Here is a 20,274-nt window from a genome sequence, read left to right as displayed (position 1 = left end):
GTTCTTTCCTAATGGCCATGGGGAGGCCTCGAAGGATTGTAGGCCAGCAAGTGACTTTTTCCCGACTGGCACTGGAGGTCAGGGTTGAAGCCAGAGCTGGAGCAGCTGGGGGCTATTGCAGTTCTCTTGTGGGGGGAAGGTGAGCCTGGGTTTGGGCTGATGGAGGAAGTTCTGGGTGGTCTTGAAAGACATGGGCCCTGACTGTGGTGGGGTACTTCCTCTCCGGACACTGTGGCCCTTAGGCTTGTGCATTGCTGTTCACAGAGCTTGAGTTGTGAGAAAGTGGAAATGTGATCAGGATGAGAGGAGGTGGAATGATGGTCCAGGGCAGTGAGACTGTCGGAGTTCTGGTTGTCAGACCCTGGCCCAGGGAGAGCTAGGAGGCCACTGGGTGATAGGAGTGCCAGGGGAAGGTGTTAAGCAGGATGAGCACTGTCTTGCCGCTGGAGGGCTGGTGGACAGTGCTGACACTGTCTCAGGTGGGCTTCTGTGAAGAGGAGGAAGAGATAACGCTTGTGGGGACCTGTTAATGTGGGCTGGTGAGTTGGTGGCTGAGTTGGCAGTGGTTCCATCTGGAGACCCTTGTTTAAGAATCATTTTCCTGGAGCTGGTCAGTGGTCAGGAGACTGGGGACTGGGCTTTAGGGGTAGAGCCTGCAGGTAACCCTGACAGGCTTGGCTCAGTAATTATCCAGGTCTCTGTGGACTCTGAGTGCTCTGGAGCTCCTGGACCAGGGGGACTCCAGATTACTGGGAGCCTGAGGGCAGGGGAAGTGTTATTGTCAGATAGAGTGGTGTGGGTGTTAGTGGAGGGACGGTCCTGGGGCCACATCTATACTGCAATTGACTCCTTGAGGCACACTTGATTTTCAGATCATGCTGTGGGTAGAGGCAGCAGTGGGATTGTGTAATGTTGGAAAGGTGTTTTTTTGGTACATTTCCCCCCAAAGCCCTCTCAAGTTAATTTCTTTGGAGAAGTTACTTCTTATAAATCTGGGAAGCATCACTATGTGTTAGAATGAGCCAGATGGAAAATCAGTTGTTAATATAGTTCATAATTCAGAAAATTGCTGTTGAACCCAGAGGGGGCAGTGAGTAGTGACCATGCTTGGGGCCGAGATGTTGTAGAGCCTGAACTGCAGTTGGCTGGATGATTTGCTTGTTTGTTTCATGTACCTGAAACATGAAGGCGTTTTATCGTATGTGGGATGTCAGTTTTCTTTCATTTGGTCATGCCCAGAACACTCCACACCTTTTTTCTCTTAGTCTTCACTGTTTGACTCACCTCTGTCTTTACCAGCTGCTGTGGAATTTGCAAACACAAGCTGTCTAGACTGCACCTCCAGTATTGTTCTCCAGGGCAGCACCATGGTGCAGGGCTCCAAATTCAAGCCAGAAACCTCTCGAGAAGCGAGGGGTTCCTCCTGCTGTTGCCAGCTCAGTGGCTTCTGGCTCCTGGAAGCACCCCGAGGCTGTCACTCGTGTGCTGTCTTCCTTCTGGCACCAACACTGGGCGCGGCAGGGTGCAGTGCCTGCTGAGTGACTCTGTGAAGGTGTCATAGGAAACGTATTCCATGGTGCTGTGCAAGGGAAGCCCATCCCTGGGAACTTGGCTGCCCACAGGAACTTCTCAGAAAGGATTGGGTTTTGATTTTTTTTTTCCTTTTAAAATGTCCCTGTCTGAGATTCAGAGCCCTGTGTGGCATTGCTCTGGAGGCCTTTCTCTTCCTCATGGACGTTTCCCAACTGGCAGTGCCTGTCCTCTTGCAGACCCATCTCCCTGCAGGTGCCCTCCACTTCTGTGGGATGCCTTCCCACTCCGTTCTTGGTCCACTTCTTCCATTTACTATTGGTGGTGTTAAATGAAGTTTCCTTGTGTGAAAGGTAAATAAGCTTTGTCATGCACCCCAGGGACTGTCTGGGGAGGTCCTCTTCAGGGCACAGTGTCCTGGGTATCTCTTTGCTGCCCTCCCTGGCCTGTGCTTTATTTGGATCAATCCCCTTTCACCTGGATGTGCCTGGGTAGGTCACAGGGTTGGAACCTTCATTTGGTTTCATTCATTTGCTCTTCCACCTGAGAAGCCTCCTTCCTGGCAGCAGAGTGATGATCATGAGAAAGCAGGTGGAATGACCCCTGCTGTTGCTTGCTGGAACAGATCAGTCCTTAAGTTTCCGTTTTCTTAGTTGGAAGTGGTTCCATTTGGAGACCCTTGTTTGAGTTGTGAGAAAGTGGAAATGTGGTCAGGATGAGAGGAGATGGAACGATGGTCCAGGGCAGTGAGATTGTTGGAGTTCTGGTTGTCAGACCCTGGCCCAGGAAGAGCTAGGAGGCCACTGGGTGAAAGTGGTGCCAGGGGTGGTAAAGTTTCTTTCATTTTCTTGTGAAGTATGCTGAAACTTTTTCTTTTGTGGTGACACCATTGCAAACTTTAGTTATTCAGTGTGGGGAGAGGTTTAGTGGGTGATACTGGTCAGCCAGGTGCTTGGTGTTGAGCAGCCTTGCTTGCCTGGACTCTGCCTACATGGCCTCCTGATCTTCCTGGACTCAGTGCATTCAGGGAGGACTCTGCCCTTCCCTTTCCCTCCCTCATCCATCACATCCATTCATATAGATACGTCACTTACATACCAAGCAGTTCATCTGTTTGAAATGTTCACTTTAGGTGTGTTCACAGTTATTTAATCATTACCATAAGCAATTTCAGAACAATTTATCACCATAGAAAGGAAGCCCCATACCTACTAGGAGTCACTCCGCGCCCCCTAAACCACTCATCTACTCTATCTCTATGATTTACCTATCCTGGATGTTTCATAGAAATGGGGTCATACCACATGTGTTGGCATAATATCCTCAAGGTTCTATGCTGTAGTATGCAGCAGGACAGATGCTCCTGGCCTCCAGTGGGCTTATGTGCTAATGTGTGCACATTGTAAGTGGACAGAGTCCTTGGGGTGGATGTGTATTAACATTTTTGATCTCCCATCCTCCTGCCTTAGCTTCAGGGTGTACTGCAGAGCATCGTGGTCCCAGTGAACTTGGGCTGACCCTGCTCAGTGCTAAGGCGGGCATTTTATGTGCATGGCTAGCCTGGGAGATCAGAATTCACATTTGAAGTATGCTTTCTGTATATGTTACTTTCACACCATTGTTGTTGAAAAGTTGAAGTTGAATTGTCAGAAAGTAGGGACATTGACACTTAATTCCTTTTATGACCTAATATTTCACTGTGTGGTTAGGCCATGTTTTGTTTACCCATTCTTCAGCTAGTAGACTTTGGACTTTTCCACATTTTGTTGCTTATGAATAGTGTTACAGGAGTTTTTCTGTGGACATGTGTCCCTTCTCTGGGGCATGTTCCTCGGAGGGGAGCTGTGGTGACTGTTCAGCTTTGAGGAGCTGCCAGGCTCTTTCCCATGTTCACTCTTGCTGGTGGCCACCATGCCAAGGCTTCCATTTTTCTGCATTCTTGAGGTGGTACTTGCCTCGTCATTTAAATTTTTGCCATCCTGCCTGGCTGAAGTGATGTCTCATTGTGGTTTTGATTTGCAGTTCTCTTATGGCTAATGAGGTTGCAGATGTTTTGGCAGGTTTCTATGTCCAAGGTGAAAGGAGTGGAGACAGACTTTTCAGGTTCACATTACTGGGGAATCCTTCCTGTTCTTACCCTTCTGAATAAACAGGACGGTGCTCCAGTAGTGTGATATCTGCTGCCCCTGCACCTCACTTCCCAGGACCGGATCATCTTGACATTCAAAAAGGCTCCACAGTCTGAAAATTATACACAGTGCTCAGGTTCCAGCAGGAGGAGGTGGCCATCACACACATGCACTGGGTGCCCCTGTGTTCCTGGGCCAGTTTCCTTTCCTTCATCCTGGGTGATTGTTATTCTGGATCACATATTTTTACCACTTATATGTGTGCTCAAAAGTGATATCTACTATTTTACATTCAGAACCCTTTTTAAAGATTATATTTATTTATTGTACTTAGTTGTACATGACAGCAGAATGCATTTCAATTTATTGTACACAAATGGAGTGCAACATTTCAATTCTCTGGTAGAACCTTTTTTTTTTTTTTTTTTTTGGTATTGGGGAATGAACTCAGGTCTTCACTATGTGAGGTGTGTATTCTATCACTGAGCTACACTCCAATACCCTCCCCCCTTTTTAAAAAATTTTGAGATAGGGTCTTGCTAAGCTTCCCAGGCTAGTCTCAAACCTGAGATCCTCCTGTCCCAGCCTCTGGAGTAGCTGAGATTATAGATGTGAGTCACTGTGCCTGGCTTAAATTTTTTTTTTTTTAAATAAAGGATTGCTTCTCTCTCTCTCTGTGTTAATACATACAGATATGCATATATATATGTATACGTGTGTATATATATATATATGTATATATGTGTGTGTTGCTTTTTAGTGTTTATAAATTTATCAATATCTATTCTGTTAGGTCTGATTCATATTTGTTGCAGCTAATATTCTATTATATGTAGATATACCATTTTGTATTTTGTTTATTCATTCTTCAGTTTGTAATGGACATCTGAATTTTTCTCAAAAAAATTTTTTTTTCTTTTTAATATTGCATACTTTGCTGAATCTGTCTCCGGTACGCGTACGAGGATTTTTCTAGGCTTGTGAACCAGGAAGTGATGTTATATCATGTGGATCTGCTTTTCATGAAGAATTGCTGAGGCTCTCTTTAAGACTGTAGAATGCTGCAGAATTGGAAAGCAGTATGTTTATGTAAAAATATTGTTAGTTAATGTTTTGAAGAAAGATTTCATTATCTGAATGAAATAGGTGGCTTACTTCTTTTCAAATAACTTTGATGGAAGTCTGTTTTTCTTTTTAGCTATGCAAGACCAAATACAAATTCAACTTTAATAAGATGAAATGAGGTTCCTTTGGTCTGAGCTTGAACTTTGTTGGAGCATTTTCTGCCCAGTAAACACAGGTGGCTGCCTATGAGGAATTAATGAGTTCTGGCTCTGCTGGAAGGAAAAGCCTGCTGTCTCTGGTGCCGCCACAGAGGCTTTTGTGAAGATGACAAGCAAACAGTGCCCTGTGGGCCAGGCTGCCTGCTAGTTTTCAACCCTGTGAATGCACTGGGAGTAACAGGAGGAGCATGAGGAGGAGCGAAGACAGCAGGCTGATCCTGGTAAATGCGCCTCACAGGCCACTTCATGCTGTTCACTGCGTGTTACCTGGTTATCTCATTTCACACCCGTTGTTTTCTTTTGTGTGTGTGTGATCCCTAGCCCTTTTTATTTTTATTTTGACACAGGCTCTCACTAAATTACTGAGGGTCTCACTATGTGGCCCAGGCTGGCCTTGGACTGTGCAAGGCCCTAGATTCAATCTCTAGGACCACAAAAAAGAAAGCAAACTAATAAACAACAACAAAACCTACCAGCTAGTGTTAGAGCTAGAACTTGAACCTGGGCCTTTTGATTCTTAAACCTGGAAGCTCTCTGCCAATGTCACAGAGACCTCCGAGGAATTTTAGGAGAAAGACACGATGGATGTGTTGAATTTGATCTAAACAGACAATGTGCCTTAAAAAAATAATCTGTCTATGTGTAATTTTTTGGAATATGGCAAATGTTTGATTCTACTCATAGACTCTGTGGTCAGAAAGTCTGATAGGGCACAGTGGGGACTGCTGCTCTGTCCATGGTGTCCTGGGTATCACTGGGAGCACTTGAACCGGCGGCTGGAGAGGGGGCTGGGTCACTGGTCTGGGGTGGATTGGGTTGTCAGCAGGAGTCCCAGCTAGTGCTGTCAGTGGTCTGGGACACCTCTGGGTGCTCCTCAGCTGGTGGATTTCCTCATGATGCTGGTTGGTTTCTGAGAGAACCCAGGCAGCCGGGGGCAGTTGCATTGCCTTTTTCTTTCTTTTTTTTTGGTCCTGGGGATAGAACTCAGGGGCACTTGATTCCTGAGCCACACCCCCAACCCTATTTTGTATTTTATTTAGAGACAGGGTCTCATTGAATTGCTTAGTGCCTTGCTTTTGTTGAGGCTAGCTTTGAACTTGCCATCCTCCTGTCTCAGCCTCCTGAGCCGCTGGGATTCAGGCGTGAGCTGCTGGGATTTCAGGCGTGTGCCACTGTGCCTGGCTTGCATTGCCTTTTAAAAAGTGACAGCGTCTTCATTGAGAGGTTCAACTGGAACACAGGTCACCTGTTTAAATTCACACACAATAGCATTCGCCATTTAAATTTGTAATTCAGTGGTTTTTAGTGTTTTCAAAGAGTTGTAGCCACAGTCAGTTTAAGGACATGTTTTTCATCTGAAATAAAATTCCAACAAAACAAAATAAAACAAAAACAGTCATCCTGGTCTCCCTTCCCCTAAGCCCTGAACAACCAATAATAGACACTCTCTATAGAATTGCCTCTTCTAGACACTTCTAGTAAATGGAATCATGTTTTTATAAATTTTTTTGTAGTTGTAGATGGATATCATGCCTTTATTTTATTTATTGTGTGGTGCTGAGGATTGAACCCAGTGTCTCCTCGCAGGCGCTTTGCCACTGAGCCATGCCCCAGCCCCCATATGTGTTTTTTGATTGGCTTCTTGTACTTCTTGTTTTCAAGTTTTGTTGGGGTCTGCCCTGAACAGGAACTATGCTCACACCTTTAAGTCCTGAGTAAAGAGGTCCTGGACTGGTATTGTACCCTGCGATGCAAGTGGACTTCACCTCCACCTGGATAAGAAAGGTGCAGCTCTGGGAGTGGGCGTCACCTGATGGGGTGAATTGTACCCGCCTGTTTGCTGTAATCCTACCCTTTTGCCCTTTTTGGATAGAATGTTCTATGGATTAGCTCCCCTCGTTAATAAAATCTGGGTTCGAGGTGTGCTCTCTTTCTTGGCTGCCTTGCTACCTTTGTGGGAGCTGGGTCAGACAGGCTGTCACAGAACCCAAAGAAAAAGGTATTTCTCTGTGTGTCATTATTTCCTGCCAGCCCAGTTCACCTGGAGTGACTTTGACCTGTTTAGTTGTGTGTTGCCACAAGGGTTCATTCTTGTAGCATGTGTGTTTTTCAGCAAAATAAAACTCCGTCGACATTTGAGGTGTTTCTACCTTTTGTCATTATGAATAATGCTTCTGTGAATATCTCTGTGAATATTTTTGTGAATATTTGCTTTTTTTGGTGCACCTTTTCTCTTGGGTATGTAATATTGGGAGTGGAATTACTGGGTTGTAAGGAAACTATATTTAATTGGTTGAGGAAATGTCAGACTTTTCCAAAGCAGCTGCACCATTTTCCATTCCTATCAGTAACCTTTGAAGTTTTTTTCTCTACTACCTCACCAACATGCCATTGTCTTTTTTTTTTTTTTTTTTTTGTACTGGGGATTGAACCCAGGAGTGTTCTACCACTGAGCTATGTTCCCAGCCCTTTTTTATATTTTAGTTGTAGTTGGACACAATACCTTCACTTTTTTATACTTAGTTGTACTTGGACACAATACTGTCACTTTATTTTTTACGTGGTACTGAGGATTGAACCCAGCGCTTTGCACGTGGTAGGCTAGCCCTGTTCCGCTGAGCCACAACCCCTAGCCCGCTTCCAGCCCTTTAAAAAAATTTTTTTTTTTGAGGCAAGGTTTTGCTAAGTTGCCTAGCCTGGCCTTGTAGTCTTCCTGTTTCAGCCTCCTGAGTCACTAGGATTAGAGACATGTGCCATTGAGCCCAGTCCTTTGCCTCTTTTTAAATTGCTTTGACTTCTTATTAGTTTGTTTTAAGATTCTTCATGTGTTCTACATACAAAACTTTATTAGATGTGTGATTTGCTAAGAATTTCTCCTGTTGATGGGAGCCTTTGAAGCACAGACACTTTTTAGTTTTGATGACAGTTAATTTGTTGTTTTTGTTGTTCTTGGTGTCATACCTAAGGAGTGATTGTCTAGTGAATATCACTCTTGCGCTTTCTGCTGATTAAGGTTCATAGTTTTAGTTCTATTATGTTTGGGTCATTGATTTTTTTTTTAAAAAGAATTTAACCTTTATTTTTTTTATTTGTTTTTATGTGGTGCTGAGAATGAAACCCAGTGCCTTGCCCATTGGAAGCAAGGTTTCTGCCACTGAGCTACAACCCCGCCTAACTGGTCATTGATTTTTTTTTTTCCCTGGTATATAAACTACTTATTAACAGAAATGGCCTACAGACTCATTTTTTCTTAGATACACCCACGGTGCGGCTTCGGCGCCCAGTGGTCTTAGTGTGCTGGCCTCGGACACGAAGGCCCCAGAAGTGGCACAGTACCCTGTGGGCCCTAATCTTCTTCAGTCACTCCAGGTCCTCCCGGAGTTTATTGTCTAGACCATTGGCCAGAACCTGACTCTATTTTCCATCCTTTACATCCTTCTGTCTGTTCAAGAACCAGTCTGGGATCTTGTACTGTCGTGGATTCTGCAGAATGGTGATCACACCTTCAACCTCATCTTCAGTGAGTTCCCTAGCTCTGTTGGTGAGGTCAATGTCTGCTTTCCTCAACACCACATGAGCATACCTTCCCCCTCTCCCTTAATGGCAGTGATGGTAAAGGCTATTTTCCGCCGTCCATCGATGTTTGTGTTGAGTACTCGCAAAATGTGCTGGAACTTTTCAGGAATCACTAGAGACATGGAGGCAGCAGAGCGGTGGTGTATAGGCCTCCTGTGGAAGAGCCTGGTCATTGATTTTTGAGTTTGGTTTTGCATGTGGTAAGAAGCAGGGTGCAGCTTTATTGTTTTGTATGTGGGTATTGAATTGTCCCAGCACCACTGTTGACAAGACCATTTTTTCCTCACTGAATCATTTTCGTCCCCTTGTCAAGTCCAGTTGACTGTAAGGGCAAGGATTTGATTCTGCACTCTTAATTCTTTCCATCCATCTCTGTTTCTATGCCAGGCCTGTACATCCTGTGTATGGGTGCTGACTCTTGTAGTAAGTTTTGAAACCTGAAATTGTTGTTCTTTTTCATGACTGTTTTGACTGTTCTTGGTCCCTTGCATTTTGCCTGTTTCAGGCTCACCATGTGAATTTCTGCAAAGAATCCAGCTGGGATTTTGGTAGGGATTTTGCTGAGTCTGCATTGAGTTTGGGGAATCTGGCCCTCTTAAGATCCAGCCATTTTTTGGGGGGCGGGTACCAGGGATTGAACTCAGGGTACTTGACCACTGAGCCACATCCCCAGCCCTATTTAAAAAAATTTTTTTTATAGTTGTAGATGGATACAATACCTTTATTTTTATTTATTTATTTTTATGTGGTGCTGAGTATTGAACCCAGGGCCTCACATATGCCAAGGCTAATGCTCTACTACTGAGCCACAACCTCAGCCCCCCAGCCCTATTTTGTATTTTATTTAGAGATAGAGTCTCACTGAGTTGCTTAGCACCTCACTTTTGCTGAGGCTGGCTTTAAACTCATGACTCATCTGCTTTACTTCCCAAGCCACTGAGATTACAGGCATATGCCATTGCTCTTGGCTAGGATTTGGACATTTGATAAGAAACATGGGGTATCTTTCTGATTATTTAGGTCTTCAGTTTCTTTCAGCAATGTTTTGTAGTTCTTAAAATGTAAATGTTTATTATACTTAAATCTATTTCTAAATATTTTTTTTAGTGCTTTCTTAGTGGAATTATTTTCTTTTTCTTTTTAAATATTTATTTTTTAGTTGTAGTTGGACACAATACCTTTATTTCACTTATTTTTTTTTATGTGGTGCTGAGGATCGAACCCAGGGTCTCGCATGTGTGAGGTGAGCGCTCTACCACTGAGCCACAACCCCAGCCCTGGATTATTTTCTTAATTTTATTTTTGGATTTTTTTTCTTTTTGCACTTGTGTAGTATTGCAGTTAACTTTTGTGTGTTGATCTTGTATCCTGAAACCTTGTTTTTTAGTTCTAATAGATTTTTAGTGAGTTCCTTAGGACCTCCTAAATACAGGATTATTTTTCTTGTCAGGTAGTATTACTCTAGCCAGATAGATACCCTTTATTTCTCGTATGATTTGCCTAAGTGGGACCTCTGGTACAATGCCAAGCGAGAGTGAGAAGAGCAGTTAGGCTTGTCCTCTTCCTGCATTTAGGAGGACAATCTGTAGTCCTTCACCAGCGGAGTGTTAGCTTTGGAATTTGAAGATGATACCTTCTCATCCTGGCTTGCTGAGAATTTTTATCATGAAATGGTGCCATTTTTGTCAAATGCTTTTCTGTATTTATGTTGGTGATCTTGTGGTTTTATCCTTTCTTTTCACGTGGTGTGTGGCATTGAGTGAGTTGGGTAGTGAAGCCAACCTTGCATTCCGGTGCAACTGTGGGCCTGGACTTTCTCCTGTGGGGAGTGTTTCGGCTACTAATTCAGTTTCTTTGCATTATGTATGTCTAATCATTTTTTTCTGTTTCTCTGTGGATAAATTTTGATGATTTGTCTTCCTGGGCTTTGTCCATTTCATCTCAGTTACCTAATGTGTTGGTGTGTAGTGGTCCACTATCTTCTGGTATAGTTCTTAAAAACATTTCTGACAGGTTAACAATCTCCTCTTTGCTTCTGGTTTTAGTAATTTGAGTCTTCTTTTTCTTCCTTTCAGTCAGTCTTGGTAACATTGTCCTCTTTGTTCTTTTGGTTTTGCTGTTATTCCTCTTTTTTTTTTTTTTAAAAAAATATGTACAAATTTGTTATTTGTTCTAGTTAGTCATAGATTTTGAGGAGACAACCAGCCAGTGCTGCCCACACCTGCAGTCCCGCCGTGGTGCTGGGTTCCTCTCTTTCTTTGGGTGGGGTGGCCCGTTGAGTGTTTCTGTGACATTTCATTTGAAGAGTTGGTTTACTGCTGGAGTGCCACCTGTCACTGGTACTCAGTGAAACCCTGCAGAACAGAACCAAGCTGCACGTGTTGACGTTCCTGCATGAAAAACAAGCCTGAAAGCCAGGTTGCAAAAGGTGCACGTGTAATGGTGATATTAACATAGCATGCGGCCCGGAGACCTGTTGCACACACTCTCTGGAGTGTTCTCCAAGGCGGAAGCACCTGTCTGGGCATTATGCATGCTAAGTACACTTGGCAGCTGCCTCTGAGGATGCAGGAAAGGGAGTGGAACTGAGGAGGACTTCAGCTCTGGGTGACAGAGTGTTAGGATCTGGTGGAACTCAATCTCTGGGTGATGCTTGTGTGGATGTTTCTCACATTTTAGGTATCATTAAGCTGGCCTCGCAACCTGCAGGGACTTGTGACTCAGGGAAGACCCCAGGTTTCCATCTTGGATGGCAGTAGTCATATCTGTGGTTTGTTGGTTTATGGGGACCAAAGGAACTGACATGTTGGATTCTGAGTAAGTGGAATCTCTGCTTGAGATGACTGTTCTTGATGTCTTCTGGCTTGCAGGAGCTTGGAGCAAACATGCAGGCTGTTGAGAGTGGCTGAAGCTGAGTTGTGATCATGGGGCCGTCCCTCTGCTTCTCCGTATGCATCATTCCTTTTGTAAAAGCATCGATCCAGCCCCTATCACTGCCCTGGTCCATGGCCTGTGGTGGCTACGACATCAGCACTCAGGACAGTGCCTGGTATAGGGCAGGTCCTTATTGGCTGAGCAGATGGATCTGAGCTTTCTGGTTTATTTTTCAGCGTGAGGGCAAATCTTATCCTGATATGTGCAGAAATAAATGTGGTGTTTGGAGTTCCTTTAGAATTGTCTTCTGAAATTACTCTGTTCTCTTACTGACTTACTTGGAAGTCAAGAGTTGTAGCCAGGCTCTTTGAATTCCCTTCACTTCCTGGTGTCCATCCTCTGTGGAGTGAAGCCTTCCTGGACTCAGGATCAGGGAAGCCTGACATGAGCATGTTCCTGCTCACTGCAGCGGTGGCCCCTGGATGCCACTTTTATTCCCCACCTCGTTCATCCTCTGCTTTGCCCTCAGACCTCATGTATCTGCTCTCTTCACCTAGAATTTTCTACCTGGTACATTTTTCTAGGTCTAGGTGTCAAGCAAAACCCAAGACTGGGTGTCAGTGTTCCCATGGTGTGTCTCGCAGGAACTACCATAGAGCATGACATAGGCCACCTTATTTTTCGCTTCTGAAGCTGTTGTAAAATCCTTAATGATTTGGATTGTATTGTACTTAGTTTTGCTTCCTTCATCCTGTTATAGAGTTGATATCCAACAATGTTTGTTACATTTTACTGAAAAATGTTCTGCTATAGGCATAGAAATGAATAGAAAGTAGAACACTGCAAAATGACCCAATGTAATGTTTTTAAAAATATTTTTAATTGTAGATGGACATAGTACTTATATTTTATTTATTTTTATGTGGGTCTGAGGCTGGAACCCAGTGAGATGTGCCACACAAGCATTGTACCACTGAGCCCCAAGGTAATATTTTAATGTATATGAAAGATGACATCCTCAAGCCAGTTGGGAGGAGAGCTTATAATAAGTGGTATTAGAACAATTGATTTTTAAAAAAGTTTCCTAATAAATACTATGTAGTGAAATAAAGCAAATTATAGACGCATTTTAAAATAAGGGTTAAAGATGTGAAAAAAACAGAAGTGTGAAAAAGCACATAGTTGGGAATTTGTGCAGTTTCAGAAGGGGGGCCTTCCCTTGTGGTCACCAAAGTGGATCCTAAGTGAAGGAGACAAGAGTGGTGGACCTTGCCACCGGTGACTAGGAAAACAGATTTGTCACTGGTGTTCATTTCCGTTGCTACTCTAACGAATTGGCAAAAACTTATTGCCTTACAACAATGTATGTATCATCTCAGAACTCTGGATGTCAGAAGTCTGACAAAGGCCTCTCTGGGTCAAAATCAAGCTGTCAATAGGATCTCCTTCTGGAAGCTCCAGGGAGAACCCTTTTCTTTCCAGTGTATGGTGATAAAACCATTAATTCTTTAGAAACATTGTGTTCTTTTGGTGGTGCTGCGTTTGACATTCAGACAAAGTGATGAGAATTCCCAGACAGGCATTCGTATGTGTTTGTAAACAGCTTGTGTGACGGACAGTGCCCCCAAGGGCCTCATCTCTCAGTGGGTGCCTGAGTTCTGTGGTGGTGCCTGGAGGGCTGCGGAGCCTGTGCGGCCTGTTCTCAGGAAGGGCCTAAATGCCCTGCTTGTGTGTGGTGGGTGGGCCTCTGTGGTGCCATGCATTTCTCCTCGACCTGCCCTTAGGACCTGGCATGGAGGAGGGTTGTGGTGGCCCGTGAGTTGCTGCTTCCACAGTGGTGTGGCTTATGAGGAGCTGTCCCTTCTCCTGAGTCAGTGCTGGGCTCTCAGCAATGCCAAAGAAAAGCTGATTTGTTTTCTCCTTTTTGTTAGCATCCAGCATGTGTATGGAGCCCAGCACCCACCTTTTGATCCACTGTTACATGGCACGTAAGTGACATTTCCTTTCACTTTTGGCTTCACAGCTGCTTTGAGGAGGGCTGGGGTAGCCAGTGTCTTCCAACTGTCCTCCAGCTCACTGAGACTCCCAAGGGCAGGGAAAGTAGCCTCTCATTTGGCAAATGTGGACCAGGCAACTGCTTCTTGCGAGACACTGCTGTCCTTGCCTAGCTCATCCTGCAGTGGGACAGGTGATATGAAGGCTGCAGCTGTGTGTGGTTGTGGGTGGAGCCTTGCAGGACAGGGAGCTGGTGCTGTTAACTGGTGCAGCCTGGCTTCAGGTCGTTCCTGGAGGCTCATCTGACTCCCCCTGTCTTGCCTGCTGCCCTGGTCCTTGCTGCTACACCACAGCAGGTGGGAGCAGAGGGAGTGGGTCTTGGTGGGTACTTGTGGGAGGGTGCTGGTGTGGCTGCAGCACTCACCTGTGTGCACGCTTCCTGACATCTGCAGGGCTGATGTTGTATGTTGTCACATTTCTGGGGAGTCTCCTTTAATGATACTGTTCCCAAATGTGCACACCACAGGCTGTGCTCTCTGCACAGTCCTTGCTGCCCCAGCCCCTCAGCCGTTGCTGTGGGAGCTTTGCTGAGGTGCTGGGAGCATGCAACTCAGTTTGCGGGTCCAGACTTAAATGAGTTCAGGCTGTGAGTCTGAATAGCGTTGCCCCGAAGTCCTGTGCTTCCTAGTGGGGTTCCATGGGTGGGATGACAGCAGCTACTCAGCTTGGCTACCCTAAAAACCTTCTCCTTGCCGTGGCTGGATCCTCCTGCACTTTGCCTCGTCTCATTTTGCTCTCTGTGTGACTCGTGTTTGAGTTCTCACAGCACCTTCCTCTAGACTGAGCGCCTTCCTGAGTGGGGGCTCTTTCCTGCTGATTTAGGACGTGTGCTGCCGCTCCTCTGAGTGGGTGCAGTAATGATGCCTTTGCTTTGCAGTTTGCTCAAGTCCACACCCAAGGTGCCAACCACCCCAGTGAAGGCCAAGAGGGTCAGCACCTTCCAGGAGTTCGAGAGCAACACTAGTGATGCCTGGGATGCTGGGGAAGATGATGACGAGCTCCTGGCCATGGCGGCCGAGAGCCTGAACACTGAGGTGGTCATGGAGACAGCCCACCGCGTCCTGCGCAACCACAGCCAGCGGCAGGCCCGGCCTGTGCTGCAGGAGGAGCCAGTGCCCACGCAGGAACCAGCGCCTGCAGCAGAGCCGCTCACAGCTCCAAGCGGGGACCTCCGGCTGGTGAAGTCTGTCAGTGAGAGCCACACATCCTGTCCCGAAGGTAGGCGGGGCGCACCAAGGTAGTGACATGCCTTTCGTCCTGGGAGACATGAGATGAGGGTGCCTGTTGTTTATGCAGGACTCCCACCCAGAAAATCTTAAGGTCACCTTCCATGGGGGTGCAGTGTCCCCAGGCAGGGGAGGTTGTCTGTGCTTTTCCCTTCAGGTCCTGATGTGCTTTTCTTTGCTCCTCTGAGCTGTCACTTTCCTCCAGAGGAAGTGGCAGGTCTGTTGGTTTTTGGGGGTGATTCCCAAGAGGGCCACTGAGGAGCATGGTGTCTTGTGGGATCCCCATCTTCCTCTGAAAGATGCTGGCTGTGCCGAAGGCTGTCTTGCATCCCTTCCTCAGGTTTAGGGTGCTGTCTCCGCATTTACAGATGAGAAAGCCAGAATCATCATGGTAGCCTTGGACGCAGACCTGCGCTTCGTACCTGGTCTAGTTTTCAAAAACGCCTTCTGGGAATTAATGAACTTCTAAAATGTTCCATGTCTCTTGAACTAGAATATATGAGTTATTTCACATGATCATTTTTCAGTATTGGAATGTAACAAATTTGGAAGTCTTTAAGCTTACGGATGGACAGCCAGATGTGGCTCTTGCAGCTGATTGAAAGTCCTGGTGATGATGGAAGTACATGCTTCCCACCTTCCCATGCTTAGTCCTGCCAGGGTGCTTTCAGCTGTGGCACTCCTGGTGTTGCCTGCTCACAGATTGTGCTGATGTTGAAACTTGACGAGCTGTGAAGGCCACTTCTCAAGCCCCTGGGGGTCTGGGTTGAATTTGTGACAGCTGCCTCTGTTAGTGATGGTCTTCCACACTCCAGATGCCAGGGCTGAGAGTGGGCAGGACTAGGAGGTGTATGGTGGGATATCCTGAGCAGATGCAAGCTCAGAATGCATCCATCCAGCTGGGGGAACCATGGGATGTTACCCTGCATGCCACCTCCTGCAAAGAAAGCAAAGTGATGGTGCCCGAGGAACTGTGTGGCTGGGAGAGGGCTCTTGAACTCCTTGCTTTGGCCTTCATCTGCCATGGGGTTGGTCATCTCTCCCATGTCTGCTTTCTGAGCAAGCTTTTTTTTCAGCACCTCAATACAATAACAACAACAACAACAACAACAAAATTGTAATAGTATTTATTGATCATTTGCTGTCACCAGCGCTTTAATAATAAACTTTGCAGTAGCTCCTTAACCTCATGTCTTCTAGGAGGGGAGGCATGTTGTCCAGTCCTCTTTCATGGATGAGGCATTGAGAGGCCTAGGGCTGTCCCCTGAGTGGTGGGACTGGTGTTCGGGTCCAGGACACCTGGCTTGGAACCCTGCTATTAGCTACTGGCCCTACCCCCTGGAGAAGGGGTTCTCATCAAAGTGATCCTGCCCACAGGGCCCTGGGGCACTGTCTCTGGACACATCAGGTGTATATGTATGTAACTGTGTGTGGTACAGGGCTGGAGATACTACCTAGCATCCCGCATTGCTCAGGGCAGCCTCTGCCCCCAACAGAGACTGATCAGTCTCTTGTATCTGTAGCAGTGAGGCTGAGGAGCCCTGAAATCGGAGGCACCTGCTGGGGACACTGGTTGCATTGGTGGTTGGGAGCAGAACCTGTGCAGTGTAGGGGGAGAGTAGGTGTGCTTGATCCCCCAGTCCTGGCCTCTGAGATCACTGGACATTTTCCTCAGCAGTGGCATGAAGATGGCACACTTCTGTTCTTGTTTTCAGGGACTTAAGATCATAGCTGGAGTGAGTATTAGTGGGGACAGGCAAATTTGTGAGTGGATGAAATGTAGAGTGTCCAGGAGCCAGAGGACACTACAACACTTGTCTTGTTGTAGAGGGTGCAGGGTAAGGTCATGGAAGTCTTCAGGGAGGAGGGGATGTTTGTTGGAGTCCAGGCTCAGAAGGTCAAGGCTTTCGGGTCTGAAACAGTCTCTCTGAGCAGGGCTGTGTCTGACTGTCCTGCCTCTGTGCACTTTGCAGGTCTCTGAAGGCAGGATGGTGCCCCAGCTGTCTGTTCTTCTTGGTATCCTGTGCAGCTGCTTGTGTGTGCTTCGCTTGGACCCTGTGCATTGCTCCTTAGGGCCCTCACGCAGGCTGCTCAGGCCATCAACCTGAAGTTCCATTTTACTTTTCTGCTGATAGGAACAGTGTTTTGCCCTTCTGAGCATCCTAAACCGTTCTGTCCTGTGGGGCACAGTCCAGTTCCAGTGATTGTGTTCATGGGAATCTGTGCTTCTGCCTTCCTGTGTGGTGCCTTGGGGACCTCAACATCACCTGCGAGTACCTGTGGCCTGTCTACTGTAGTCAGCCTTGGTCTTCAGCCCTGCAGGGTAGCTGGATTGAACATGCAGTGTGGTGCAGTGGTAAGCCCTGGGCTCACCAGCCTTGGGCTCACCGGCCCTGCGCTGTGGGGTGACGCAAAGGTCCTGAGCAAAGCATGTACAAGCAGCCACCTGGCCAGATTGTGAGGGGAGGAGGCTGCTGGGCAGGATGAGCTGCAGGGTAGCACTCGTGCCCTGCCCCTCTGCAGCTGCTGCCAGTGGTCCTGCTGGCTCTACGGAGCTGAGCTTTGCGCCATTCTCTGGCGTGTATTCTTGCTTCCTCTTGTATTCTGTTTTTTGGAAGATGAGGTTGCTAGACTAGGAGTCAGAGCCCACAGAGTCTCTTGCCGGTTGGTCCCAGGTAGCACTGCTATGTGACCTGGAAGCTCTGAACTCCTTTTCGTGGCTGTCCCTGGCCCAGGTTCCTGGATGTAGCATACTGTTATGCCATCTCCAGTGTCCCAGAGAGCCCAAGGGTCCCAGCGGTGTAGCAGCAGGAGGTGCCCTGGTGGGGGTGGGGCCCTGTATTTTGCTGCCACTGCAGCCCACCCTTGCCTGCCTGGCTTCCTTGGTTTCCTTGAGATGCTGTTCTCTTCCCAGCCTTCCTCCCCAGGGCTGTGACAAGGTCTGGGAAGTGGGCAGGCCAGGGGGAGTCTGGAGGCAGTGGCGTCAGAGGTGCCTTGGAGATACAGGAGGTGCTCTTGGTGTGTCTTGGTTCCTCCCTCACTGTTCTCCTGCCTTGGAAGGCTACATCTTTTCTTGTTACGTGTTACTGGAGGCTCTCTGCCCACGTATAGGTCTGGGTGAGCCCTGCAAGCCACTAAGGGACGGTGGGCACCGCAAGTGAGAGGCCACCTTGATGCAGGAGGGGGGTATGGGCAGCAGTGGGCAGGAGGCTCACCTTCACCTTTTCCTGTTCTCACTCTTGCAGAAACTGCCAGCAACGTGATCCCTCTACAGAGGTCTCAGTCTCTTCCCCACTCGGCCACCACTGCAGTAGGTGGGACGTCTGACATGAGCACCCTTGGAGGCTCTGCTCTGAGCGAGAGAGAGGCTTATCGTCTGGACAAGTTCAAGCAGTTGCTCGCGGGCCCCCACACAGATCTTGGTGAGTCCCTGCAGGCTGGAGGACGCCAGTGGCCGTTCTAAAGGAGACGCTGGGCATGGTACATAATGCACATGTCCCTGTGTGAGTGCCTCATGGGGGTTGCTGTGCTCCGTCCCCATGCCAGAGCCTGCTAGGACACCAGGGATGCTGACAGCGTCCTATGAGGGGCTATGTTAGTGCCTTTCCAGCTTCTTCTTCCTCTGCGCCTGGATGGACCTCTCCTGCTGTCCTCTGCGGCTCCTTCAGGCTGGCTAGGTGGCTGTGTTTGTTTTTATAAGCATGGGTTGAAGGCTGGCTCACAGGGCTAGGGCTGGCTGGTTACCACCCTCCTGCTCTGCTGACTGCTTTCCTGCCAGAAAGCAGAGGGATCAGAGGGTGGGGAGACAGACAGCTAGGCCCGTGTGGGTCCTGGGTGCAGGCTGGGGGTGGGGGAGGGCAGTCACCAGTGCTGGTCTTCCCCAGAGCAGCGTTGTGGCCAGACCCTGAGGTGTGTGCTCGTCCTCAGTTTCCTCTGGCAGAACCCCACTCTGAGGCAGCTCTGTTGTGAGTGCCACTCTGCACTGGGTGTTTGCTGGATGGTGGAAGGTGCAGTGCCTGGATGGGCCAGGAGATGGCGATTCGGGCATGTGGATGGGGGGAGGGCTTACCCAGCCCTAGTGCTCAGGAGGCTGGGGCTGAGGCTGTGAGGCAGAAGGTAGAGAGAGGGCAGGACGTAGTTTGGAGCCATGAAGGAGGGGAGCTCTGGAAAAGTCTGAAAAGCTTCTGATACACAGCTCCAGTTCTGAGGGGATTTCCTCTGCTTAGTTTCATTTATTTTTTGACTCAGCGACACACGTATGTGTCACAGTATTACAAAGCACAGAAGGGGTAAGTGAGAGTGAGCCAGAGCCTCTCGCCCTGTCTCGGGCTCCACTTCCCTCCTTTTCATTATTCCAGATGTCTTCTTCCAGAGAGAGCTAGTGTGCACATTGTGTTAAACATTGTATTTTGATGTCGTTTATTGTTGCAGAGAAGTGGCCACTCAGTTTGCCCTCTCCTAGATTCACCATTCTCTACATGAGTTTGTATGTGTGTATTTTTTCCTGAGCCATTTGAAACTCAGAGATATCCTCTTCTACTCTGGAAAACTTTATTGTGAGTTTTCTAAGAGTGAAGATATCTTCTCAAGTAATCGTAGTGCAGTTTTCAAGTAAAGCAATTCAACATAGATGTTGTACTGTTTTTTTTTTTTTTGGTACTGGGGATTGATTGAACTCAGGGCCACTCGACCACTGAGCCACATCCCAGCCCAATTTTGTATTTTATTTATAGACAGGGTCTCACTGAGTTGCTTAGCACCTCACTTTTGCTGAGGTTGGCTTTGAACTTGTGATCCTCCTGTCTCAGCCTCCCGAACCACTGGGCACCATTCTATTTTAACAATACTGCTGTAATAATCTGTCGTCCATAGTCACACTGTGCTATTCTTCATTTCTTTGTTCCTTTGTATGGAACCCAAGCTGGTTGGTACATTCCTTTCAGTCCCCATATGCTTAGCTTTTCTTTGTGGTTTTTGATCTTGATATTTTTATAGAGTGAGTACAGGCAGTTATTTGGTAGAATGTCCCTGAGTTTGCTGTTTCCTCATGATGAGATCCAGGTTGATAAGTTTTTTGGCAGGAGTATCATGTAAGAAATTTGTGTTCTTGGTCATCATAGCAGGAGGCATGAGGTTGGTTTGTCCTAACATGGTCATACTGACTCTGGCCACTTGATGGAGGTGGTGCTGCCAGCTCTGCACACTGAAAAGTTACTCTTTTTTCCTTGATAATTAAGAAGTGTCAGCTAGGCATGATGGTACATATCTGTAATCCCAGGTGCTCAGGAGGCCGAGGCCTCAGTAACTTAGTGAGACTCTGATTCAATATAAAAATAAAAAGGGCTGGGTGTACTTCAGTAGTAGAGTGTTTGCCTGGCATGTAGGAGGCACTGTGCTCAGTCCCCAGTACTGCAGGAAAAAAACAAAAAAAGCAATTTGTAGAAACTTTTGAGCCTACACACACACACACACGTATGTATATTTTAACCTTTATTTACATGTTGTGCTGAGGTACATGAGGTACCTCACATGAATTAGGCAAGCACTCTACCACTGAGCTACAGCCCCTGCCCCTTACAATATATATATTTTTGCCACATG

General features: G+C 47.1%; 1 protein-coding gene and 1 pseudogene across 1 annotated transcript in view; one reads left to right on the top strand and one right to left on the bottom strand.

Annotated features, from left to right (window-relative positions):
• The window catches only part of Tbc1d22a (TBC1 domain family member 22A), a 327,374-nt gene that overhangs the window by 10,533 nt on the left and 296,567 nt on the right, over positions 1 to 20,274 (top strand). The window contains exons 2-4 of the mRNA XM_005335015.5: positions 13,324 to 13,380; positions 14,325 to 14,665; positions 17,919 to 18,095. Coding sequence (XP_005335072.1) covers positions 13,324 to 13,380; positions 14,325 to 14,665; positions 17,919 to 18,095 — 575 coding nt within the window. The remainder of the gene's footprint in view (positions 1 to 13,323; positions 13,381 to 14,324; positions 14,666 to 17,918; positions 18,096 to 20,274) is intronic.
• On the bottom strand, positions 8,143 to 8,674 carry LOC101958703 (small ribosomal subunit protein uS13 pseudogene; annotated as a pseudogene).

This window comes from Ictidomys tridecemlineatus, chromosome 6 (genome assembly GCF_052094955.1).
Source record: "Ictidomys tridecemlineatus isolate mIctTri1 chromosome 6, mIctTri1.hap1, whole genome shotgun sequence".
NCBI lineage: Eukaryota > Metazoa > Chordata > Mammalia > Rodentia > Sciuridae > Ictidomys > Ictidomys tridecemlineatus.
This window is presented reverse-complemented; position numbering and strand designations above follow the sequence as displayed.